This window comes from Liolophura sinensis, chromosome 3 (genome assembly GCF_032854445.1).
Source record: "Liolophura sinensis isolate JHLJ2023 chromosome 3, CUHK_Ljap_v2, whole genome shotgun sequence".
NCBI classification, from domain to species: Eukaryota; Metazoa; Mollusca; class Polyplacophora; order Chitonida; family Chitonidae; genus Liolophura; species Liolophura sinensis.
Window position 1 is genome coordinate 13,866,143 of NC_088297.1, and position 27,645 is coordinate 13,893,787.

At 39.1% G+C, this 27,645-nt stretch overlaps 1 protein-coding gene across 1 annotated transcript; it reads left to right on the forward strand.

Annotated features, from left to right (window-relative positions):
- The first annotated feature begins 1,958 nt into the window (after window positions 1-1,958).
- Window positions 1,959-27,573, forward strand: LOC135463389 (lipoyl amidotransferase LIPT1, mitochondrial-like). Its single transcript, XM_064740647.1, has 7 exons — window positions 1,959-2,246; window positions 3,641-3,748; window positions 4,447-4,572; window positions 5,269-5,659; window positions 19,775-19,912; window positions 26,438-26,516; window positions 27,036-27,573. Exons 1-7 carry the CDS (start codon window positions 1,959-1,961, stop codon window positions 27,571-27,573), a joined length of 1,668 nt encoding a protein of 555 aa, XP_064596717.1.
- Window positions 27,574-27,645: the final 72 nt, after the last annotated feature.

Here is a 27,645-nt window from a genome sequence, read left to right on the forward strand (position 1 = left end):
ACGCGTAGCAAACTGAAATCAACAAATGTATGCAAAAATATTTATTTACTTATCTGAAGAATGTGCTGAAAGTCTAAATGTCTAAATTGCAGTATATGTACAACAATCAAAAAATTGTTGCTATTGTTTTTGTTTGTTTATGTTTGTTTTGTTTTTTTGTGGGGGGTTTTATGCTGTCTTTTTTTCTTTTTTTACTTAAGAAACACGTAATCAGTTCAGAATTTTTAAGCATCCCGAAGGATGCAGTCATCCGCCCGAGCTAAAAGCAGGGGTTCCATCGACGAGAACAGCAGGCCGAGGCTTCCTTGCTGTTAAACTGTATCCACGTGGGTTTTGACGTTTGGAATTCGTTGACATTGAGATTGTTGGTGAGCGATGTAACTGTTAGGGTAAACCACATGGGGCTAATTAGTTAATCCATGCAAAGGTGGTAAATCTGCTTCTATTAGACAGCTTGAAATAAGAAAAGAAAGACTTAAATCAGCGTGCAAAACTGGCGCTGTGAGTGAGTGAAAGCACCGGACTTCAAGCTCGTTCAGCAAGTTAAACGAGACACTGCTATTTATGGGCCATAGGCGAGCATTGTAACATACCGCGCAACAACAACAACAACGTAACACTCTGGTCTAGTTTATTTACTATACTTATGTTTAACGCTATACTCAAAAATTCTCACTCCTGCGATGGTAGTCAGGTTTATGAGTAAAAGAAATCAGAGTGCCTGTATGACGCGGATTCAGTACAATGAAAGTTTCACCAGCCCAAGATTGCGATGACGTTGGGTTTGACAAAATTTTGTTTGGCCAAGGATGTGCCCAAAACCAATTTCAGTGTGCGTTTCATTTAAAAATCAGTAAGTCAGCGAGCAAAATGATCGTTCTTCTTATTTAACTTTTTGACATTTACTTTGTCGGTCGACTGAATGAATGCCAGAAATATAAAATATGGAGGTAGTACATTTAACGTTGTTGAATTCAAAAATTTGATGCATTTACCTGCCCTTGTCAAATATGCTGATGCTGTCAGTGCAGGGTGTGGCTTAATTTGAGTATAAAGAAAGAATCTTGGGCCCCACACAGCCTAAGAAATCAACAATCCACATAATTCAGTGAGCTAAATGATCTCCCTCCTTATTTAACATTAAGACTATCTAGTCGGTCGACGTCTACGGATCAAATGAATGTCAGATATACGAAATACGGAGGGAGTACATTTAACATTGTTGAATTACAATCAGTATTGTCATGACTTTGCTTGAGAAAAATTCACAGACAAAAAGGTTAGGCGCATACATATTTGTAAACGTATGTTTGTGGAAATGTTTTTCATGGGTAATTTCTGTCTCGAACGCTGTGACAAACTTCCACGACAACTGCAGCAGGTTTTTAAATGGAGCACACTCTGATGTTAGTTTGGGGCCCTTGCATGGCGAAACAAAATTTTGGCCGACCTAACACCAGTGCATTCTCGGACTAAATTCTCATCAGCAGCATGTCTGTTTGTGCAAGCTCAAGCAAAAATTTTTGCAATCTTTTGAAGATTTGAAGCTGAACTAGAAATGTTGTCCCCCACCTTGACAGGTTACCCTATGTAAATATGTACATGGTTTTTTACTTTATAAAGCACTATTAAATTTGCCAAACCTAACTGCCTTTTCATGAAAGAAAATGTACTTTGTCTAATTTCAGATTTTCTGTGAGGAGAGACTTAAACGAGTGTTGATGATGCGTTCGCTCAAAGCTTGCTCCTATTGCTGTCTAAGATACCTGCGTAAACGAAAAGGATTCTTGGGCATCACTGATCTGATGCAACCAGGATTTTTTCATTCACATTCAATGTCTTCGTCCAAGGTCCGACGAGAGGTAATCATTAGCCTATCAGAAGACATTCACACTAATTTGGCCTTAGAAGATTGGTTGTATGGGAAGGCAGATTTAGAGACACGGAATATTTTACTCATGTGGAGAAATGAATCAGCGATTGTGATTGGCAGACACCAAAATCCATGGCTGGAATGCAATGTTCCAGAAGCTAGGAAACAAGGCATTTCATTGGTTAGACGAAAGAGTGGTGGAGGAACTGTGTATCATGATAAAGGCAATTTGAACTGTTCGGTTTTGACCAATCGCAAGATGTATAACAGAAAAGAGAACCTGGATCTGGTTGTTAAGGCCATCCAGTCAAAATGGGATATTCCACTGGTGGTCAACTCTAGAGATGATATTATGATGGATGGGTTGTACAAGGTAATACTTCTTATTATGCTTGATAACGATATTAGTATCTATACCGAAACGTCCCTCACTGAATAAATAGAAATTGTTGTCTATATATTTGTTTTGTTATAAAACCTCAATGTTTTTTTTTCTGATTTTTACATTTTGTTTACTGAAGAGACAGTAATGATGAAAGCTATATTTGAAATCTGGAGAAAATGGCTTTTTAGATGAGGCATACTGTATATAAGTGGTCTCTTCCTTAAAGCTACTCTATGAAAGTGTTTGTTTTTTCTGTTTTCCAACTGTCCATTTCTGAGAAATCGTTAAGTGTGTAAAAAGAATGCATATCCAGAGTAGCGCTAATTATAAGACATATTAACGTGTACATGAATGGTCAGTATTGTTGCAAAAATTGAAAGAAAAAAAACTTTAACTAGTTAGGAGGTTTGTCAGGGGATTGTCTGCAGAGAAATTTCTTCAGTTCAGCATTTAACACCTGAAAGAGGCATTACCAGTACCAGAGATTTTGGCAAAAGTTCACTAATCAAATCAAATTTTTGGCATTTACTAAAAATAACTCCAAAAATTACCTTTTAGTAAATGTCATATTTGTACATGTATTGTTGTATAACAGTTATCCTAATGTTTGGAGAAAGTTATAATGTGACCCCCTCTGTTAATTTTAGGAACCTAATTAGTGATTTTCAAATGTTAATACCTGCACAGACAAGGCTGATATTTTTTGAAAGATAATTTTAAGGGGGTTTTGAAGATGAGGTTACTACCATTGTGGCATATAGTGTCTTCAGTTAATTACTTAAAGGACTTGTTTTTTTATCAATGAACATTTGAGAAAGGAATCAACGACCATCAAAAGCAGCAACCTACTTTTTACAACTACCACTTTTAGGTCTTTCTAAAATAGTAGCAAAAGTTCGAATTGGATCTGTTCTGATCAATTTTATCTGAAAATGTCAGGTTATGTAACCGCTTGAAATATTGTAATTGATTAATTTACAAATTCATGCAATGTACTCCTTACGGTACGTGTGCCACTCTCTCCATTCGCTTTACATCGCTGCCACCACTAGCAAAATTTGTTTAGAAATATTGAACAACATCAAGGTCACTGGGGTCATGGTGATGGGGCAAGAAGTGCATGATGTCAGAAAAGACAAGTGCTCAGTCTGAACTGTTGTTTGTAAATAATACTTTATACACATGCATTCTCTGTGTCTGTAAAAGCATGGACAACACGATTCTAATCAACACCTTAAACAAATTTATTGATGAGAGCTGATTACACAGAGTTCTGCGAGGACACCCAGTGAGCTTGTCTGGTGGTGGCAATGATGTAAAACAAGTGTAGAGGGCGGCACATGCACTATCGGGAGTGTGGTTTTTGTATATGTAAGATTCAGATTTCAGGCACCGCTGCAAAGCTTGGGGGAAAGCGAGCCTATCACCACTTCACACTCCTGTTTGACGCAGAGCTGGGCAAGATACCAGGCCTGTTACAAAGCCCCATGGTATGTGTGCTAAACCAGCTTCATATGATTTGATATAACGTACTGAGTTAGGCTCATCCAAGTTGACTACCGGTAGTGGCGTGGAAATGGGACAAGCTCTGTTTCACACAGTTCAGACTATGCCACATACTGAATGTGCTAAAACTTTGATTTGAGTACGGCGTAAGGCACCAATCAAATAAATACATAAGTAATAACATACAGAAGTCAAAAAATGTATTAAAGCTGAGCGCTCGGGTGAAATAATGGTTAGAGTGTCTGTCTCGAAGTTGGGAGACCTGGGATCAAACCTGGGTCGGGTCACACCAAAGACTAAAAGTGGTAGGTGTTGCGGGATCGCTTGGCACTCAGCATTGAGGTGTTAGAATAAGGGAACATGACTGGTCGGCCTGGTGTCCGTATAATGTGACCAGGCAGGGTGTCATGTCTGGTGACTTTCATTGACTTTGGCACGATACTTCAGGGGTGGCAGTGGACACGCCCTGCCTCAAGAAGACAGTATACGTGCACACACCTATTGACTCCTTGTGGTTGTATGACTGAAAAATCATTCGAAATTAAAGCCCAAACATACATACATGTATATATATTAACATTTCGTCAAATTTGTTCCATTATCTCATATAAGTATTGACCTTCAAACATATGAGATATTACAACTGGAAGTACTTTATTTCTTCATTTCTGTTATTTTGCAGATGGGCAGTGACACGAAAGCAACCGGTAGCGTTCCTTCACAGGTAATGAATCTAACGGACGCTGACCGCAGTGTGGATTTTGACTCCCTGACATCAGCAATAGCCAAACAATATCTAGACAAGCAGGTATGGGGAATCTGATACTGTACAGTTTGCTCAAGATTTATGTACACCCTGGGATTAAGATAGATTAAGATAATCCCAGGTACACCTTAAGGGTGTTTCTGTGTCTGTAGAGTTTCAAGTGTATCATTTTTTAAAAAATGCATAACCAGATCCTTTCTGCAATTTCTTTTTTTTTTTATTTAATTTTACGTTTGAAGGCAAACTGTCCTTTCTGAATAATAGCTTGGTAAGAAAATACATTTGGGTAAGGTCTTTTTGGTGGATAGTTATGGTGACTCGAAACAAACTTTTTTATTTTTTATACCCTCCTCAACGAAGTTGGTGTATACTGGAATCGCCGTGTTTGTCTGTCTGTCTGTCTGTAGGCACAGTTTTGTCTGTAGACACAGTTTTGTCTGTAGACACAGTTTTGTCTGTGCCTCTCCTCCCAAACTAGTGGGCCTACTTTGACGAAACTTATCATATATCTTGCCTGTCATCTGAACTTGTGTATGCTTAAGTTAATTACAATAGGGTAATTATTTTCCTAGTTACTCCCCTTCAGGTACTTTGTGGGGTAACATATTTTCATGTACGCAGATGGTTTCTGCTTTTCTCGTCAATATTTCTGGAAAAAATAATACCTTTTTTCATTTTCTCATTGTATTTTCTATTCTTGAAGTCTTCAGTCAGTCAATCAGTCTGATTGTTTTTCAGGACGGTCAGATGAGACCATTACTTCCCACAGAGAAAGAGTTCCCGGGAATTGAGGAGAAAATCAAGGAACTATGTGATTCAAACTGGACATTCAACAAGACCCCAAAATTTTCTATTGTAAGAGAGTTTGTATTTTCTGGTGGATCGAAAGGCGCTAAAACAAGTGGAGAGGATACAAAACTTAAAATTAATGTGCTGATCGACAAAGGCAGAATCACAACAGTTGAGTTTAGAACTGCAGGTGTGCAGTGTGCACAAGCGCAGTGGGCCCTAAAGGAAGTACAAAGTAATCTGACGGAGCGAAATGTGAATTCGCAGCTGATCACAGAATGTGTTGTAAAGGTTGAAAAGAAAGCTGCATTTCTTTCACATGAGGAGAAAAAAATGTTAAGTTGGATTATGGATTGTGTTAAAAGATTATTTAATTTTTGTTGATATACATGTACTAGATATAAATAATTTATTAGGGATAAAAGAATATTTATATTATTCAGATAATATATTTTTTTTTAAAAGAGCATGTGTGTGTGATCTTTCATTTTGGTTTTAACCTAATGTAAGAAGTATAAAATATTTACTTTTTAATTAGGAGTATTGAAAAAGCCAAAGTTGAAGGACTAGATAGCGAACGTATACACATAAGTGGATAATTAAAAATAGGCGTACTCCTCTAGCTTCTAAAAACAAAAAAGAACAAACCGAGCAAATTCAAAAAATTTTACATACATACCTACATACCTACATAAATTGGTTAACTTGGCAACTTGGTTTCAGGTTGTTCTAATCAACATGAACAGTTGTCAGTTCAGAGAGGGCTATTGTCACAATGCTGTGACTTAAAATCTGGGGATCCCTGTGAAAATTGTATATCCCATACAAGGTATGCAAAACGTATGTGTGGAGTAAGCTGGTTTTCATATTTTATTTGATGGGGTCACAAAATAATTCCACACAAAATGTTATCAATATTAAAACTGCAGGGAAACTAAACACCAGGCCAATGAGAATCCTGAATTTAAGTAATATGCAAAACGTAAACATGTATCAGTCTGATTTTGGAAATGGATGAGAAGTTCCACTTGTCATTGATGTTACAAGTTCAAATCCAAGTTAGGCCTTGGTGACAATGAGAAGCCGTTGGTTTATGACGGACAGTCTGGTTTCCTGCACCCATACATCTGCAATGACCACCATCGTATCCGTGAACAGTTCTTGAGCATGGCATTAGACCAATTAGCATACAATTCGCCACAAGGCCATGCAGTACAGCTGAGTTAGTGTGAGCATAAACCATGGTTAGTGGTAGAATTTCCAAAATAACATTCAAGTAATGTAATAACAACAATTATTGAAGTTGAATTCCTGCTTTTTATTTTTGTATTCTTCATATATCTAGGTTTCTGGAGTACAGTAACTACCAAGGCAATCGCCACTGCAAACGTTTATTGATTTATTTGATTGGTGTTTACGCCATACACAAGTTAGAACATTTCATGTATATACCACGGTGGCCAGCATTATGCGATATAAGTGTACTATAGGCTCAAATAGGCCGCCTGTGCGGATTTGTTGAGAGGACACTATATTAGCTTTCTACCACTGCTATCATAGCGCTGTGTAGAAACTATCGAAGAGACGCTCTGTGCATATTTATATATAAAGGAGAATATATTCGCTATTTAGCGCTTTTATGATAGCGCTATGTAGAAGCTAACTGTCAAAGAGGCCAGCTGTGCCAATTGGTGGAGAGAACAAGATAAGTGCCTGTATGTATAGAAGCTATAACTGTCAAAGTAGAGAGCTGGGCGGATTTTCTGGAACAACAATATATTCGCTATTTAGATCCGCAATCATAGCGCTATGTAGAAGCTACCTACAAGAAAGGGCAATTTGTGGGGATTTGTTGAAGAGCAATATATTCGCTATTCAGTGCGGTTAAGATAGCGCTATGTAGAAGCTAACTGTCAAAGAGGCCATTTGTGCAGTATGGTTGAACTATACATGAGCTATTTGGCAGAGGTGGAGGTGTCATACAAAAGCAAGCGGAATGACTATCTCATCTAATTATAGGCCATGTCGCAGGGATGCCCCACTCCCCCCCCCCCCCCTCCGCCCGTCACCTCCACACATAATTCCTACGCCACTGCAGCATGTTTGACCTTGAAAGTCGATCAGTCAGTTGAGTATAAATTGTAGAATGCAGAAAATACATGCAAGAAAGTCATCAGTGAATGCAGACATTTATTAGACTTTATTTTTGATTTGTTTTATTAACCTTTTTGGAGTTTTGTTGAGTTATTTTTTTTGTATGAAAAGCAGTACAGGAATGGCTGTACCGACCATACTGCTTCCAACGCCACTGGAATACATTCTGTTGTAAGGGTAACACGACCCTGGCAGTAATAGTTAGCATCTATTAGGCTATACCTTGAAATCGCTAATTAGCAAATATGTTGTGTTGTACGCATAACTTCCCCAGGCTGTGGTAGTTAGGATCTATTTAGACAATACTTTGAAATTCAAAGAATATACATAGAGTATTCTGTCAACAGCTATTTAAAATAGATTTGAAATGCTATTTAGCAAATATATTCTAAAAGGGATTTGCTCTGACGAATGCTACTTAGATGCAAACTATTGCTAGAAATGCTAAAAGCCGATAGTGCACCTGTATGCATTATGGTGTGAGAAAACCGGGAGCATTTAATAAGTCGCTATGGCAATTACACTGTATACTGGCGTGCACGTCGGCCTTCGTGTGCGTAAAGCTTGGGACTATATATAATATAACTTGCTCAGTCCCAGCATGGAGGTATATATATCATCCACATATACCACCAGGGTCCCAGGCATAACATTAAACGAGGTCCACGCTTGCTAGTGCGACAATCACAACTTGCACCATGTCCTCTTTAGAATGCTACGGCCAAGGCAACGAAATACATACAGTGCTGGTAACTTTGGTGTAGCTACAGGTGCGTGGATAACGACGAAGAGGATTTTGTTCAAGCGTGCCCGGAGTTCTCTCTCCTGCCCTGACTGGGATCATTTACGTGTTCCTGTATAGCACTAGTATTTGTATGTCAGTCATTTAGAGCTTGTAAGGCTACTTTTAATAGTTTTGAAGTGGTGTCATAACAGCTGTGAGCCGATCATAAGCGCACTTGTTAGTCACGTGACTAGAGTACTGGAGGTGAAAACAAACCGAATAATTTAAAAACTTTGAACTCAGTCACCGACAACCTAATCGACCTCACCCCAAAAAATGTCACAAGGCACATAAAGTATGTCACGTTTCGATCTAGGACCAGCTTCACCGGTGTAAGAGAGAAAACTTCTGGTGACGATAGGGGTCAGTTCGTGTTCCTGCGTCAAGGTGTTCCTCCAGTAGGTGTGAACGCTCTCGCTACTGTGTTATAACCACAGTTGTATCTTAGGTTGAAGTGTGGGCTTATACATATATGAAGTGAAAAGTAATGTACGCTTCAAGCACCAGAGAATTGAATCCAGCAATTTTGTAACTTTTTTTAAAATCATTTCTGTAAACCAAGAAATGGAACGAGAGCAATCGTTTGTTAATTTGTGTTTTTTAGATTATACTTTCTACAGGGTTTTTACATTATTTTGACCTCCTGAAAATTTATCAAAATTAACTTAGGCCTGTTTTACTCAGTAGAAGGATCCTATATCGATCCCTGTTGTTCACCAGAGATATGATTTTGCAGAAATTGGCGTTTCGTAAACAAATCCCTCTTCTCAACGTCAATGTTCTTCAAAACAACAGGACAGACAGAACAGAAGTCTTCCTGATAACATGCAGCTCTGGCACCAAAGTGCGATTTCGCTTTTGCATTAACTCACACTAAGTATTCGGAAAAAATGAATGAATACAGCTTTATGAACAGATTTGCCTTGCGCATATTATATGCGCTTATTTTGTCTTATTATATGTACACGAAAACATTAATTAAGCACCTCCCCGACCCCCACACCACCTCTGGTTTTCACAGTGGCGATTTTGTAGACATGCGATTAATGTTTTTCTGTATCAAAAGAGGGTAACATTTTATACTATTTTGATACAGAAGAATATTTATCGTATGCGTATAAAATTGCCACAATGAAAACCAGTGGGAGTGTGTGTGTGTGTGTTGCGGTGGGGGTGGGGGCTTAATTAAGTTCTTTGTGTATATGTTCTTTATGTTCACTTTAACTTCTTAGCCTAAACGTTTAAATAATTTCTTAATTCATTTACATATTTATTTACTTTTTCCCCTTATTTTTGGATCTTCTGTTCGCACTCATCACTGAAAAAGACAAACGATTAAAGTACATGTACGTAACAAATAATCAAAGCAACAGCAACACAAAATACAAAAATGATATCAATTTACCATCATACAGAAAAGTATAGGTTAATTTTCTTTTCAATTCTGGGAAAAAAGTAAAAATTTAAAGAAAATGAGGTTTATTTTAATTTCAGTTGCAAACATTTGCTATTTGTCTTTCATCTGGAGAAAAGATAAAAATGACAAAGTTCAGATGATAGAGTGCGAAAAGTTAATTCCTACATATGATCTTCGATATTTTTTCCGATTTTTCCTTAATGAGAACAAGAAACTTGAAAATAATTTTTGTATGGTAGGTATTTGGGACCACCTTTTGGTATTTATAGTCTTTGTTTAATAATGTCATAAATGAGGATGTAACACAGGCTTAATAAATATTTTTGCACTTGAATGTGTTCTTTTCAGCTAACAAATGTATTAAACCTCAATTTGGATCATTTTTTTATATATATTTACTATGTTTATAAATATTATCATCATGTAGGTTAAATGCATATGTTTCGATATGAACAACAGATTTACATTTAAATAAATTTATTAGATATGCATCGCACCTTATTTAGAACATTATTATGCAACAACGATAAATACCAAAAGTTGGTCCGAAATACTGGCCATACAAAAATATTTTCAAATACCCTTTTCTCTTGGAAAAAAAATCCCCAAAAATTATAAAAAATCATATTTGCAAATAAGTTTTAACGCTCTTTCATTTGATTTTGGCATCATTTTTATGTTTTCTTCTCCTTTAAAGGAAAATAGAATTAATTCTGATTGGCTGGTGTGAGAGGTAAGCAAGTTCAGGCTATGCCTAGCCTTAGCTCAATTTTAATAGGGCAGATTTATTCGAAGTGTGATCAAGCCTGCAGGGATTAACCCAGGAATTCCTGTCTCCACGGTCAGCTATTCAGAATCGTTTCTGTATCCCTTTAGTGGTGACTTTATCTGATTCTTGTTTAACGTCATACTCAAGAATTTTTCATTGATATGATGGCAATCATTTGTACATTAATGTAAAGGGATGCCGGGACACAAATTCCACAGGTATTATATGATTAAGAGAGCCAGCTTTTGTTAAAAAAAATGTGGGTCCTTAATTGCTTATTGGACCCATGATAGTTTTCATGGAAGACTTTGACGTGTCTTACGCAGAGTAGCACGGCGTTGCGTTGGAAACGGTACGAAAATTAACGCGGACTATAATAGGTCTATGTGTCATGATCAAAATACTGACATTTTTGCTGCCGAAAATATAACCTGTTGGATAAAGAACAATGGTTTTCACGAAAGAGTCGTGTTTCACGCACAATAGCAGGTGTGTTACTATGGAAACAAAATTTGTTTTGTTTATATATGCGCCAGCTCTCAAGAAACCGACATTTTTGTTTTAAGATTTGTAAAAGTAATAATTTCCTTCTCACCGCTGCTTATCACTCGCCGGCTAATAAGGTTGTGGGTTCGAATCCAGCTCAGTTCAGTCCGAATGCAGCTTTAGGTCTGGATGTTTGTCAGTACCCTTACCTGGCTATTGAAGGGCGGTGCATAGGTTACTCCGATCACTCGGGTTTCTTCCTTCCATAAACCGATCGACGTCGCGTCAGAGGAAAATCCCTAAGATCGGCGTTAGATACCAATCACATAAACAAACACGTGGGAAGGTCTGACCACAAGCTGCGGATGGTCTTAGGTTTCCCTCAGGCTCTGCCCGGTTTCCACCCACCATAATGCTGGCCGCCGTCGTAGAAGGGACATATTCTTGAGTTACGGCGTAAAACGTCAATCAAATAAATAAATAAATAAATATAAAGAAACAACAGCAAATTATAGCTGGGTACGATATCATCCATGCCTACGTTGAATTCCATGCCGTCTTACACCAAGTTGCCCGTTAAGTAAATCGCCCGTGTTGAAAGAAAAGAGGCCTCTGTTAAAAGATATATGAACATGTGAGTTACCATGACATTCAACTGACCGGTTGATCAACCGACTGAATGAACTACCGACTTATGTAGCTGCTTAAACATTCAAAAAAATAATCTGTTAATTTTAACAGAAAGTCTGTTGTCCGGCTGATACTGTTACAGTATATTCTTATTCTAATATAATACTGTGTCATATTTAACATAAATATAGCGACCTTTTAGTCTAATGGAGTCTTTTATGTCGACTTAATGAAATATGTATGTTATATTTAACAGAATAATCTGTTGCAATAGACTACATTCAAGCATCACACAGACAACAGGCTTTCTGTTCAAATGACAGATTAATGTTCTGAGGGTAGCCCTAGATGTAATAAATTGTAATGTTAACTGACCAACATGCCCACACTATAGATAATGTTATTTTTAAGCTTGCACAATTCTACTGCTGAATTGTTTGGGCACCTACATATATCTGTCATTCAATAAAACCTGTTTTATGGCAAGCTGAATCCGTGATCAGGATGTGTGTATAAAGAAAGACAGGGGGAGATCTAATATAATAGTCTCTTCTTTTACCCGGACATGTCTTATCCCAGTTCACTTCAGCTGTTCAAGTTGGCGTGATCTCACACCTAACCCATCTTCTTTTGTCGGTATACATCTAACAGGCACGTCATTATGTACCTGTGACACCTTACCTGGGCAGCTCACCTGTATGGACGAATCTGTTTTGTCTTACGCACGGCCAGGTGACTTTATCCGCGACGCTCCCGTCCTTTCTTTTGTTTTAAAACTTCTGTCTTGTTTTTTTCTTTTCCCGCAGCCTTGTGCCATTTGACAATTCACACATTCGTTTATTCTTGATGGCAACAACGGGTGTTGTTCATCAGGCCCATTATACATATCCTATTGTTGAGAGGAAATGGAGGATTTATACATATAATTTTTTTTTTCAAAATTTTGTAGAGACATATGATTACTTGATCGTGGGGGACTAATGTGAAATGATTATATACACTTACCCGTTTTGTTGTCTGTTTTCCGCTTTTTACGTGATATGGAGTTACGGGAACTTTTTATCCAGTTCAGCGTCCTGCTGATTTTTTGTTCAACATCGAGTCTATCGCAAGGTAAGTACCTCTATACCCTCATAACTTCGGATCATTATATGAAGTTTAGCTACACTTTGGACAACAGGGACTATCTGAAATGTAACCAAAATCGGCGTTTAAGTATAGCCTGTACTTACGCTTAAATATTATTTAGAATAAAATTCTGCTTTAGTTCGCCGTCGACGATACTCCGGCGGCTCATTGCGCAATTTCACGCTGGTTGCTGACCACTTGTCTTCAACCAATATGGTCTGGACAAGATATGGCTGAAAGATTGCCGATGGAGAGTTCAGCCATAATCTATCATTCAACCAATATGGTGTGAATGTATGATGAATATGGGGAAGTTCGCAAGGACTTGCGAAATGTCGGTTTCTCCGGGCACTCCGGTTTCCGCCACCCAGGTGACTGCCGTCGTATGTAGCGGTGGGTGAAAAATTCATGGACATGGTGATAAGTAACAATGAAAAACAAAAAAACAACAACAAAAAAATGTAAATAAATGTAAGATTGTAGGGTCGGCACTCAGGTAAACATGTAACTTGAGCATTAAGAAACAATGCATACAAGTCTCGTGTGTGGAAGCCCGTTAAGGCCATCATCCTTCCATTGCATTATCTTTCCATCGCTCTACGACGGAACGAAGCGATGACAGTACTGACAAACGATGAAATCGTACTGCGAAACGATGACACGATGACACGAAGTTTGGTCGAGAAATGAGACAATAGTGGGCCTATGTGATGGCCTTAAGCGGCTTCCATACACACCCGTGTTACTTAACAGAATATAACAGAAAACTACTCTGACATCTTATATCTAAGCTGAATGGATCTGCTGCCAATTCCATGTTGTGCACAGTCACATAAAAGTCATGTTTTTTTGCCACGCCTGTAATTGTAACGGTTCCATTCAACCTAACCAGGCCTGTTATTAGGTAACAAGTTTCTCTAAGTAATACCTGTCGGTAGGACACCCGGTAGATCGATCCGTCGGTTTGTGGGCCGGTTAAGTTGTTAACATTTTGTCAAAATAACATGCCAAAAAAAAAACAAAAAAACAAATGGGTCATTCAATAAAAGGGACATTAGTGTAATACGACACAAAAACCGGCCGCATGGGTGAATTTTAGCGAGATATTGACAATTTGTGCGCATTTACGCTTCTATTTTTGTTATTCAAGCTCATGTTCAGAGTCATAATGCGCTTCGATGCAATATTTTTTATTGGTGTTTAAAGCTGTACAAAAAGAATATTTCGCTCATACGACGGCGGTCAGCATTGTTGTAGGAGGAAACCGGGCAGGACCCGGGGGTTATAAGCAGTTTTCCAATTACTTCAATGGTTGTGATTAGCAGCGCCAGGCGCCTTTTTAAATGACCAGTCACCATTTAATTAATTTGCCGTTAACATTTGATTGATTACTAGTATCTCTTTTATGGCCATGGTATAACCTGTCGTGTATCCCCTCCCCTCTCCCCCGCCCCCGCCCCCCGAGCTCTGTCAGGTTTCCTTCCATTATAGTACTGGTCACCGTAGTACAAGTGAAATATTCTTGAGCCATTTCTGCACGGAATGTATCGGTGGACAGGCTTAGAATGGATAGTGACGTTCCCGTTGAGATCGTCGTAGTGGCGGTTGACCATCCTTTATACAGCAATTAACACCTTTTAATAAGTCTTCATGAATGTACCTTTCTCACAGCATGCCGTTATCGACGAACTTACGCACATTGTCATATATGCATGCCTTGGGTTCTAAAACACGTGTTGAACACAACATCTTTTGTTGTTTTTATTCAACATAGAAGTATGTTACCCCAACACAAACATGTGTTAAAGAAATGTGAAGTACACCATCAAGTTTGTGTTACAAAAAAATAAAACACAAACTTGTGTTGAACCAATATGAGGTAATTTTGCATATCATGCGCACTAATGTTGGTACAACAAAAATTTGTATATAACATCCAACACACCTTGTGTTCAATTCTTTCAACACAAAGCCTTATGACTAGATGTACGAATGCTTGGGGTTACTTAACATTTTTTCATTGATATCACGACGAAAAGTCATTAGGTGCGTGTACGTATAATGTACTAACACCGGCCAACCAGTCCTGCTTCTTTGTTCTAACCTCTCAGTGCTGAGAACCAAGCAAAGTAGCAACAAGTGTCACTTTCATTTTTATTTGACCCGGCTTGATCCCGGGTCTCCCGACTTTGAGGCGGATGCTCTAATCAATAGGCCACCGAAGCGGTCACAAGACTTTATGTTAATTCAAAACAAGAAAGAGTTGTTCAAATATGCCATAAAATTTTGTTGGAAAGAACACAAGACTGTGATCATGTTTGTGTGCGTGTGTGCGTGTGCGCGTACGTGCGTGCGTGCGTGTGTGTGTGTTAAGGTTTGTTCCATGTACGAGAGACACTGCATATTGGTGGTCATTTATACAGTTGATATTGACAAGAATTCGTATGAAATTATGCAGCAATTGCACCAGCAATTCGTATGAAATTATGCAGCGTTTGTACCAACAATTCGTATGGAATTATGTAGCAATTGCACCAGCAATTCGTATGAAATTATGCAGCGATTGCACCAGCAATTCGTATGAAATTATGCAGCGATTGTACCAACAATTCGTATGAAATTATGCAGCAATTGCACCAGCAATTCGTATGAAATTATGCAGCGATTGCACCAGCAATTCGTATGAAATTATGAAGCGTTTGTACCAGCAATTCGTATGAAATGATGCAGCAATTGTACCAGCAATTTGTATGAAATGATGCAGCAATTGTACCAGCAATTCGTATGAAATTATGCAGCGTTTGTACCAACAATTCGTATAAAATTATGCAGCGATTGCACCAGCAATTCGTATGGAATTATGCAGCAATTGCACCAGAAATTCGTATGAAATTATGCATGTAACAGTTGTTGCGTCGTGGGCAGTGATGTTTGTCGATTGAATATAGGTGTGTTCGTGTTAAATGTTTGATAAGGAACGGGCGTGATATTATACAGGTAACGCTGGAACATTATACACACATTAATGGCGTAGATAGCTGGAGAGCGGGACTTTCAAAAGGGCGGTGCCCTTTCAAAGATGGAGGGACCAACCATATGTTCCGATCAAGACATGTTTTCTGCATGGCAATGAATCCAATAAACAATTGTCTCCTGAAGCTACACCTGCATGCACGTGAGCATGTTTTTGTTTACGTACATGTAACCCTCGACTGATTATGGAATTGTCTCTCCCCCTTACCCCATCACCGGCCCACCACGATTCATTTTTATTCTGAAAAATGACCTCTGCTTTTGGAAAATGAGCTATGATTGTGGACAAGTATAAAATGGATATCGATAAGAATGAATGTGAAAGTATATACCTGATGCTCCTGCCGTCTTCTTCTCCGGTTGTGCGTGGCAAAGGCTGCAGCAACCTGCTGCTGGTCGTGGGTTTCTCTAGGTTACCTACATGTGCTAGGATAATGCTGACCGCCATCGTATAAGAGAAATAGTCTTGAGTACACCGTAAAACCCCAATCAAATAAACAAGTAATTATTCACGTAACGAGTTTTGCACTATTTATTATCTCGTATACAGTGACCTCTGCCTGTGGAATATGGGGTATGCCCTGCCCCGTGGGACCGTGCGCTGGGTTCACCTGTGGGCAAAATGCCAGGTGTTCCGCCAATCAGCGGTGTGAGTGTTTATCTGGATACGAGAAACCATGTACAGACCGAGCAACGGCCGTTATCGACTGCACAGGTAAGGTGTTGTCCGTAAAAATTAAGCCAAAATTATTCACACCTCACTTGTTATTTGCGCTAGTAGCTGTTTCTTGTGTGGTTGATTACGACTATTGTCGGATTGTCTATGTCAAAAGATTTCACCGTTTGCAGTTGATTATGTTTTAGAATCAACCGTGAGATGGTTTACAGGGCCTAGTGATTTGTGTACCTATTGTTCGGCCTTTTGTACAAAGATAAAGTAACCCGGCAGTAAACATACTCGGTCAAAGAAGTTATTCTGCACTAAAGTTTGCGGAATTCTAAAGACGTTTGAATGAACAAGATTATACAGGCACACCCTACATTAATATTTGTTATAGGCGACCTCGGAAAGAGCATTTACGGAATATTACGCGTTGCATTAAGCAAACGGACCACGTGACACTTTAGCACGCGGTGAGTATTTAAAGACTTTGCATGCTATGATGTGCCAGTATTGTGTGTCATTGAACAGGCACTCTTAAGCCTCTGCAAACGTTCATCCATTCAGTCTTAAAGGCATTACGACGTCATGCTAAGACTGACGTTAAACGAACGTAATCCCGCGGTTAGAATTCTGCAGGATTAACTCAAAACGAGGTCGCGAGTCGGATGCATTTTCACAGAAACACCACTTAGCAGCTCTGGTCCAACGCCAGAGAATTTTTTAGGATGTAGGGGGATCGTCCGCGCTCTAGTCCACGGGTAAGGAATCTGTGGATTAGTTTGACACGCCTTAGAAACAGCCAGTTGAAACCGCTCGAACCATTCCAGACCACCGTCGCATAAACCCACAAACCGTAAGAAATCGTCTGCAGGATATTGGGTTGCACACACGTCGTCCTGCGATATGTCAGTGACGCCACAGCATCGTCTAGCAGTGGTGCAGACACCGCGTCAGACGCCCTGCACACTGGTGACGAAATGTACTGTTTACGGACGAACCATGTTTCCACCTTTCTCACTAAGTACGGCGTCAACTCGTGTATCGTTGTCGAGGTGACGCCTGTTGTCGAGAAGAAACCGTTTTGGCGGAGGATCAGTGATGGTGTGGGGGTGTTTCACATTTCATCACTATACCCCTGTTGTTGTTGTTGTTGTTGACGGTAACTTGAGTTCTGGAGGTTACCGAGGCCAGACCGACAGCCCGTTGCCGTCCCTCTCCTGCAGCTTCAAGGCTCCGGAATCACATTTCAGCAAGACAAGGTTCGTCCCCCTACTGCTCGAGTTACATTTATGGATGCAAACAACTTTCATGTGGACGTTTGGTCTGCAAATTCGCCTAGTTTAGTACCTATTGAGCGCGTTAGAAACGAAATGAACCGACATTGGAGACGGCAGCGACGCCAGCCCCGAAACGTTGGCGCAGTGGTGAGAAACCTGACCAGGATCTGGGTGGAGATTCCGCAAGCATTCCTTGCTAATCGATCGATCAGACGGAGATGCACGGAAACCATCTACGTACGTGGTGCACACACCCGCTTCTGAGTTTGCCAACCTTTATATTTGAAAGTATGATTCCAGAACAGCGAAGCGAAAGAGAACATGTTAAACCGCAAACATACATGTACATACATACAGGCAAAAGAGAACAACCCGCATTGTGGGAGTGATGTCTACATATCCAGAGCGACATGCGTGTTGGAACATACTGGTCACGACACCTGTATATTGGACAATACCCTAAGAGCTTTCGTGTCTTCGCAGACCTGACTGATAATGTCAGCTGCAAACGTAGTTAGGTGAATTCAATGGAACTTTAATACTGAAAAACAAAATGAATAAATTAGCCTAAATTACATAATACTATTGCATTTGAGAAAGCTAACTGCGCTTATAGGAAGTCATGGTAATTACTATGTAATTACTGTTTCACGACGTTTGTATTTAATTGGAAATTCACATGTCATATTGTAGTGGTAATTTAAAGCGGCATAAGGAATTTGAATTCCAATCGAATTTAAAAATACACTAAATAAATATACATATAGGTCTACACCAAACAGCTTCGGCAAACTCCGTCGAAGAATATGCTTATCCTAAAGAAACTGAAAAACATCTATGCCATTTAAGATCTGTCCACATTTCTGCGAGTTACAATGATTGATGTCATGTTTATCAAACGTGTTGCCGAGAGAATAGTTGCCGCGCGTTGTAGTGACATAGCTTACGTACAGCATACTTCAACAGGCGAAGTACTTTTTCTCGTAGTTTTTTGCCTAAAAGTCCAATGTCTCGTTAATGTACGTGTAACCCAAAAGCAACATACTTATATCTGGCCGTATTGTTAAAGGCAGAAAAGGTGTTGTACGACATTGTGATTGACATAGTTCATTAGTTTACTCCCTTTATTCCCATTCTTTCTTTACATGAACACGGCTGCCGTCGTATAAGTGAACTATTCTTGAGAACTACGTTTACCACCAATCAATCAATCAACCAATCAATCTGACGAACACAAAAATGTCGTCTGCTTTGTGGTAATGTATGTATGTATGTACATGTATGCTAATGTTATATTAACGACTTTGTGTCAATCAAACACTCTCTTTTTCAGACATTGACGAGTGTCAGAGCGGTACACACCGATGCCCCAGCGCTCAATCTAGATGTGTAAACCATCCTGGGGGCTACAGTTGTATGCCCTTTTGTAAGACTGGTTACGCAAACGTGGGCACAGGTGTCACGGGGGCACCTATCGTCTGCAGAGGTGGGTAGGTGCAAACATGCTTCCCCCACCCACCATCCACCCCCACCCCCCCTCGTTCCCCCTGTCCCCTATTTCATATGACAGGCATCCAATAAGTTGCTGAAAATTATTAATTGTCCTTCCAACTTCCAATTTATCTTCCCCATTCTTACCTTATTAATATTTTTTTTAATCTATTTTATCCCAGACTTGTAGTATTTGTTTACTTATTTGATTTTTACGCCGTACTCAAGAATATTTCACTTGTATGACAACGGACAGCATTATGGTGGGATTTAATCGGGCAGAATCCAAGGGAAACACACAACCATCCGCAAGTTGATGCCAGACCTTCCCACGTACGGCCGGAGAGGAAGCCAGCATGAGCTGGACACGAAGTTACAGCGACAGCATAGGTGAGAGGCTCCTTGGTCATTATGGCGCGATGGCGCGCTAACCACCTCGGCATTTGATTTCCAGTTAAACTTCTATTTAACCCGTCCCCTGTTAACGTCAGATTTAACGTCATTTCATGTCATAGTGGATATGGTCCAATGTATTGGGGTATGATATTTGTTTAGTTTGACCATGTTTGACCCACGAGTTTTAATCATCGAAGCAATCACCAACTCCATTTTTTTTTGGCAGATATTGACGAGTGCCGCGGCCGACACCATTGTCACACTCAGGCAAGGTGTGTTAACACTGACGGAAGCTACACCTGTGAGTGTCTGGAAGGCTACGAGGGGGACGGGCAGAACTGCGCCATTTCCAGAATTGTGGATGGTACGTCAAACTTCCACTTGTATTAATTGTGTAATGTGCGTCTTTAATTATGTTATATTTAATTATATTAATATCTATCACAAAGTCTCTCTCGGTGATGATATGATGTGTTCTGTTATTATAAAATTATACCGTGTCATATGTAACCTTTATGTTGAAATAATGGACATATGTGTGGAATAATGAACAGAATAATCTACTGCAACAACAGAATACGCTCTAGTAAACTTTCTGGTAAAATGATCACATTGTTCTTGTTTCTTTTTTGTTTTTGTTTTTTGTTTTTGCTTTTTGTTTTTGTTTGTTTTTTTTTTTGAGAGCACACCGTAAGCAGTAAAAGTTGTTAGTGATGTTAACTCTTATATCAGATATCTTTGGGATTATTTCTGTGGTGTAAGGTATGCGTCACCAAGTGAAAACTAAAAGTTATGTTAAGCTAAAGGTAAGCTAAAGGTACTAAATGTTTGGTAAAAGCAGAAACATTCGTCAATTGGTTGAAAAGTTTGGTCATTGGATAAAAACCTTTTTCCCTAGGATAAAATAAATATTGGCGATTTTTGCTATTAATTGGCGATTAAGCTCAAAAACACTCAACTCAAAGCTGTAAGCTGCAATCTTGGCGATACTCATATTGCGGAGTGATTTTTTTTAGCTATTTGTTGATTCCTGTCTTAAAGAAGATATGTTTGAAAGATACTATCGTTTATTATGACGATCTGGAAAACGGACCTAATTTTGAGCGTTTTCATGACAGTAAGCGGTCGACGAAGCTGGTGTAACCCTTTACGCAATCCGTTGTTCGTTCACAGATATGGTTTACATTTTTGTTCGTATCATGCCTGAAAATTCTTCAGTAATGACGTCATCGTGACATCTGTGGATTACGTCTGACACACCGATTCCCTCCGCCCGTAAAACTGATCTCATTCGTAAAAGTTCAGAAATCTTGCGTCAGATAAATATATAAACAAATAAGTTAATCTAATCTTTTCATTTTTTCAAACCCCACAAGATGTAGACGAGTGCCAGGAGAAAGGGTTATGCCACCCTGATGCTATGTGTGTCAACACCAAGGGTAGCTATCTATGTTGGTGCAGACGAGGGTACACCGGAAATGGAGTCGACACGTGTGATGGTTCGTTTTCCTGTGTGGAAATAGATGTATTTCTTAACTTCACTCATGGACTGAGATTCTTTTAGAAGTAATGGATTGTACAACATATTTCTTTTAATTAGCAAAGCAAAAATGTTTAAAATAAAGATCAACGGGAATGGAAAACACAAGACTCACAGGCAATGCCGCAGAGTGGAAAATTGATTTATTGAGACTGATTATACGTGTATGTCATTTAAAATATATTATACTTTAGGCCACCCACAAGACAAATGTTGCCAAGATCTTTAGCTCAAAATCCATGTGCAGAACGTCGGCTTGAGCATTTGCTACTTGACATGTACTTTTGAGGGGAAGAAAAAAAAACACAAACATTGTGGCAATTATCTGCTTTTTTTCACAGTTTTCATACAATGTACCGCGCGCGTGATGAAGCAACCGGAAATGTTTTTCAGTACTTGTACCAGCAGTATAGCTCGTTAAATTTATTTTAGGACAGTGGAGTTCAGAGAAAAACATGTGGGTGTGACCCACAGGGTTAATACTACCAGCATTACATCTGAGTTTCTGTCAGTTCCCTGAATGCTGTCAAAAACAAAGCCCGTAACTATTTATTGAGCAGGTGAACTAGTTACATTTACCTGATTTTTTCTTGTCTTTCAGTACCTATTTTAGTTCTACTAAGGTATGAGATCCATTAAGGTCCTGTCATCATACTATCGTGCTATCGTCAGGCGATGGCCTTAACCGGCTTCCATACTAAGGCACGTTTTTTTTTGTTTTTTTTTTTCACAATGGTTAACAGACCTTGACGAATGTCAGGTGGGAGATCGCTGTCACCGCAATGCCGAATGCACGAACACAGTTGGAAGCTTCCAGTGTGCATGTGCAGCTGGTTATTTAGGAGACGGAGTGGCAAATTGCAATGGTACGGTTGTTCAAGCTTATAATTTCCTCTCCACATGTGCTCCACCATAAACTGAACTCTGTGTGAAATGACTTACTTCCTTGGGGTTTAAAGGGTTTTTGACGTGTTATTCTGAAATTATAGTTGTAAAGGTTCAGTATTTAAATTAACAATACAAAAATTAATAAAAATAATTTATACAGTTATGTGTCATTTTGGTAGCATACTGTATTTGCTATATTGTTATGCAAATTGCGGTTTATGCTTACTAAGAGCTTTCTGACATTGCGCTCCAATCTCCTCTCCCTCCATTCTCAACTGTCCTCATTCTAATTTTAGTTGTACGTTTATATGTATGTATACTTAGGATTTTCGTCGCACTCCAATATGTCATTCACATGAGGAAGTAGAGTCATTAGGGGTGTGTATATATTGTGTCTTCTTGTGGTGGGTGTGTGTGTGTGGGGGGGGGGGGGGGAGTCCATGTCGCCAAAGTGGGGCCGCCAATGAAGTATCACGCCGAAGACACTAGCTGAAACACTCCACCCAGTCACATTATACTGACACCGAGCCAACCAGCTCTGTTTCCTTGCTCTAACCTTTCAGTGCTAAGCAATAAGGCATAGGCGGCAACACGTACCATTTTTAAAGTCTTTGGTATGACCCGTCCCGGTTTGATCCTGGGGTCTCCCGACTTGGAATTTTAAGCTACTTTAAACTTTGGTCAGGCTTAATCTTAATTGTGTTATTATTCCTGATCTAGACTTGCACATAAACAATAATTTCGATTTTGTCCTGAAGAACTGACATTGAAGTGAACGTTCCTAGAGTAAATCACAAGTTTAGTGCACTAAAGTATTTTGTAGTTAAGACTATAGTTTGGTCTATAGCTGTTGGGATGTTTGGTAAGAGGTGATGAAACATTATTTTTAAACAATTTTAAACCTTAAATAATGGATGGTAACACTTACAGATGTGTACTTCCATTACACTTACAGAGGAGCATCAGATATTCTCCAGTGTGAAGAAAAACCAAACAACTTTCGCCTGATTTCAGTGGGAAATGAATCCTGATTTATGGGTTAACAACATGTCTGATAATTTATCGCTGAATAATCACTTTTGTATGATAAAAGTGAAGAAAGAATTTGAGAACTTGAAATTTTCTTCGAAATGTTACTAACTACCTTTAATAATAGAAAGGTCTGAAATGAATAAAAAGGTGTCTAGCAATAATGAAATAATTTTCAAAGCTCAAATCATTTCTTCATTTTTATTGCCATTTTCTAAATTAAAAATTTAATTAGTAGTAGCGTCAGGTTGTTTTCCTGGAGTTCTCTTTCTTTTCTTAAGTTACCAGTGGCTGTGATCTTTTCAATTTCTGTCACGTGAACGCCACGTGCTTAAATGACACCAGTGGGAACTCAAACTGTCAGTGCGCGGAGGGGTACACTGGTGATGGTGTACACGAGTGCTCAGGTAAGGTTTCTGGCCTCGGTAACATGGTAAAGATAGTGCTTGCCAAAGTAAATTCTCGGTATGTTATAGTAAAACAAATTTCAACTAAAATAACGGAAAAACATACCAAGTTGAATGAAATTTAGACTTAAGTCTAAGATCGCTTTGTGATCGCGGGGCCTGAACCATTTCTGTTGTATGCCACGATATGGCTGAAAACTTGCATGCCAATGTGGCGTTAAACCATAATCATTCATTCATTTCTGTTGTTTATTATAAAAACACTGAAAATCCGGAGACTGAAACGCAATATCATTCCATTTCACGTAGCCCATTCTAATAAGACATTTAAGATGAGCTCCTGATTAATGACGTCACGTGTTTGCGTCCACCTCGTTACTGGCTAGTGGCTGCTGCAGTACTTCTGGAGGTTTTTCAGTTACCCGGAGTAGTGCGGTAAAATCTTTCACGCTCTGTGAGGTTTCCCACAAAAATAAATATCCTCTCCATGGCCGACATTGATTTGGAGGAGGCTTACATGATGGTGAAATATGTTGTCAATTTGATTTAATTTTTTTAAGCGGAATCTAATATTTTCCATACCCAGGGCGATCATATTGTTTTATCATCCTCGAAAATTACTATGAAGTGTTAATTTATTATGCAATCAACACATATTCACGCAGATATCGACGAGTGCGAGGTTCTAGGGGATTCCGCATGCGGACAAGAGAGCACATGCACCAACAGCAATGGGTCGTTTAACTGCACGTGCGTGGGAGATTCATGCTCTGGTAATTAACGCTCCATAACCAGTGTTAATTTTAATAATTATTAGTACACTGCAAATTTTTACGACGCATGACATGTATATCATTTATAAAAACACTCTCATTAGTATGCCAACGCCTTGTCGTTTTGATTTGAACACAGACGTCTTATCCATAAACACGTTACATGTATATATTGGGATTATACACGCATACGCTTTCATTAAAACATAGAATGGTATCATTTTCATAACATTGACGTTTTTAGTAAATCATTTCCAATATTTTCTCCTTAACATTGACGTTTTATAGAAAACATGTGATGTGTCCACTAGGGTGGTCAAATAGTCGTGTTTATTTAACATGTATATGCCTATTGCGCCCTCCGTGGCTCAGATGGTTTACGCGCTAGCCCAGCGTAATGACCCTGGAGCTTCTCACCAATGCTGTGAGTTCAAGTTCGGCTCAAGCTGGCTTCCTCCCTGGCCGTACGTGGGAAGGTCTTCCAACAATCTGCGGACGGTCGTAGGTTTCGCCCGGGCTTTTGCCCTATTTCCTCCCACCATACTGCTGGCCGCCGTCGTATAAGTGAAATGTTCTCGAGTACGGCGTATAACACTAATCAAATAAATGAATAAGTATATGCCTATCAGTGTTTGCTATGTATCTAGTGATAGAAACAGTTTAATGATGGTGCTTAACAGTTAAAATACATCTCCATGACGCAAGTGTGTAGTAAACATTTATCCATGTGCATGTTTTTCGATTTTATTTTCTTTTATTTAAGACGGTGGAATGGGTTGGGATGGGGAGGGCGGTACTTGTTGCAAGAAAGTGTGAATGATGAAAGTTCGATGAAAATAACTTGAAAATGATTATGGCTCTCCCTGAAAACGAAACACTTGCGCCTGATCGAATATAAACAAAAAACAAATCCACATCTGTCTTATAAACATTTTCCTTCCCTTTAAATCCAGGCGTTACCATCGGCTCCACGGAGATCTCCTTTAACGACAGAAGTAAGTGTGAGGATGATTCGACAGTGTGAAGCATGTACACATTCCTAACCATCTATCATTGCGAAACTGTTTGAACACTTGTGTTCATTGTGCACAGCGACCATATTATGTATTTTTTGTCGGCTTTCTTCATATATGTAAGTAATTATGCAACGTAGGTTTTCTTATAACGGTATATTACAGCTTACAGTGCTGTCAGATTATGAGTCTGCCCGGTTACCTCCCACCATAATTGCTGGCCGCCGGCATATACGTGAAATATCCTTGAGTACGGCGTAAAACAACAATCAAATAAATAAATAAATAACGTTCAGGTTTACCTATTCTTAAAGGTGGAGAAAACGTAAAAATTACATGAAGTTCAGTTGAAGGACTGCGAAAAATTAGAGGTAAATGTGGACTTCAAAATTTTTTTCGATTTTTCTTTCAAGAGAAAAGGACACTTGAAAATAATTAATTTTGTGCATGGTGGGCATCTGGGACATATTTGGGATTTATAGTCTTTGTGTAATAATGTTATAAATGATGATGTAAAACATGATTAATAAATATATTTGCATGAGCATTTGGTATTTTCAGCTACAAATGGGCTCAATCTGGATTTTGATCATATTGATATGTTTAATATATTCATGAATATTATAATAATTCAGCTTAAATGCATATGTTTGGATATAAACAACAAATTTAAATTCAAGTATATTTATTAAACATACATCACATCCTTATTTAGAACATTATTATGCAACGATGATACATATCAAAACGTGTCCCCAAATACCCACCATACAAAAATATTTTCAAATACACTTTTTTCCTGAAGAAATAAATCAAAGACCATATTTGCTAAGTCCAAAATAAGTTTTGATGCTCTTTCATGTCATCTTGGCATCATTTGTATCTTTTCACTTTTAAGTGCACCCGGGCGAGAAAAGCCAATTGAGTTCTTTTAAAAGGTAAATTGTTCAACCTGAAACTAGCAGGTGTATAACTATTTACCATTTGGAACGTCGAATGGTCAGCGTGGACCTGGTTGATTCATCTGGACGTCAACGACGTCACAAAGAATGATCTCCAAAAAAAAATAACGGGCACCAGCAAGGTGGTGGAAACAGATGTATACATAGATATTAAAAATACTGATTTTTGTTTTCATAAGGAAAACTTTCACAGTCGCGTGCAATATCAGAGGAAGGACGGGGACGATATTTGCAATTTAAATTACAAGTACATGTTTTTTGACATTCATTGTTTCAGCTTTGGAATATTTCGGAATTGGATTAGCAATCTTGGCATCCCTTATGACCGCATTGATTTTAGGGTGGTTGATACGACGGTAAGTTCGCTTCACTAATTATTATTTATTATTTATTTAATTATTAATGAAATCACTAATTTATTTATATATTTGATCTCGGTTTAACGCTACAGTTTTTACGTTTATACCATGGCGTCGTGGTCTCCAACCAACGTAAAACTGCGGGAACGGCCACACCAGCTTATTTTCACCAAGGTCTGGCAACAACGTGCGGATGGCCGTGGGTTTCCCCCGGGCTGTGCCCGGTTTCCTCCCACCATAATGCTGGCCGCCGACGTATAAATGAAATATTCTTGAGTACGACGTAAAACACCAATCAAATAAATAAATAAATATTGTCACCAAGGCCCCAAAAATAGTGAGAGCGGGGGAATCTACAGATTCATTGTGGAAGACTGGGTTTTAAACCCAACCTTGTGCTCAGAGCCATTAACATGTCTTTCAGCACAAGAATATGCTCAACTCAGGAAAAAAAATTAAATTAAAAATTGATAGCTTCTACTGCATAAACATGCATGCACATTGTTGTATTTGCAGAAGACGGAGAAGATCAAGCCCGCTCGTTGAGGAGTATAATCCAGCGGATAATCCGGCAGTCGATGATCAAGGTGTTACCATAGAACCTATACGTGCTGACGTTTCAACGCCAGTAAGAGCTGATCTAGAACAAGGTAATAGGTCAAGAGGTTTAACGCCGGAAACTACATCGCCAGAAACATCTAATTCAGGCGCAACGCTCTCGCAGCAGTTTGGCGAAGCAACGTCAACGTCGCAACCTTTGATCGACACCTCGACGTCAGACACTGAAGCGTCCCCTGACGTCATTACTCCCACTACGTCTGACAATGTTCACTCCGAGGCTAGTCAGTTTTCTGCGCATACTGGTAATGAAGGGTTGGCTGCAAGTGCACTGGGTCGACAACAGAACGCCGGTCTTGGAGAGAGCGTTGGGGACGCTGGAAGAGGTTCTGTACCAAGCCCACAGTCTACGTCACAGGCCAATACAGCGTTGGACGCCACACTCCCTGTTATCGATGAAATAGAGGTTTGGCAGGGGTCTACGCGAACCGGATAGCTGTTATATGTGGAGAGTAGAGATCCAGAAAGTGCAGTTATATAATTTTCTATGAAAACAGTGGGAAGTATG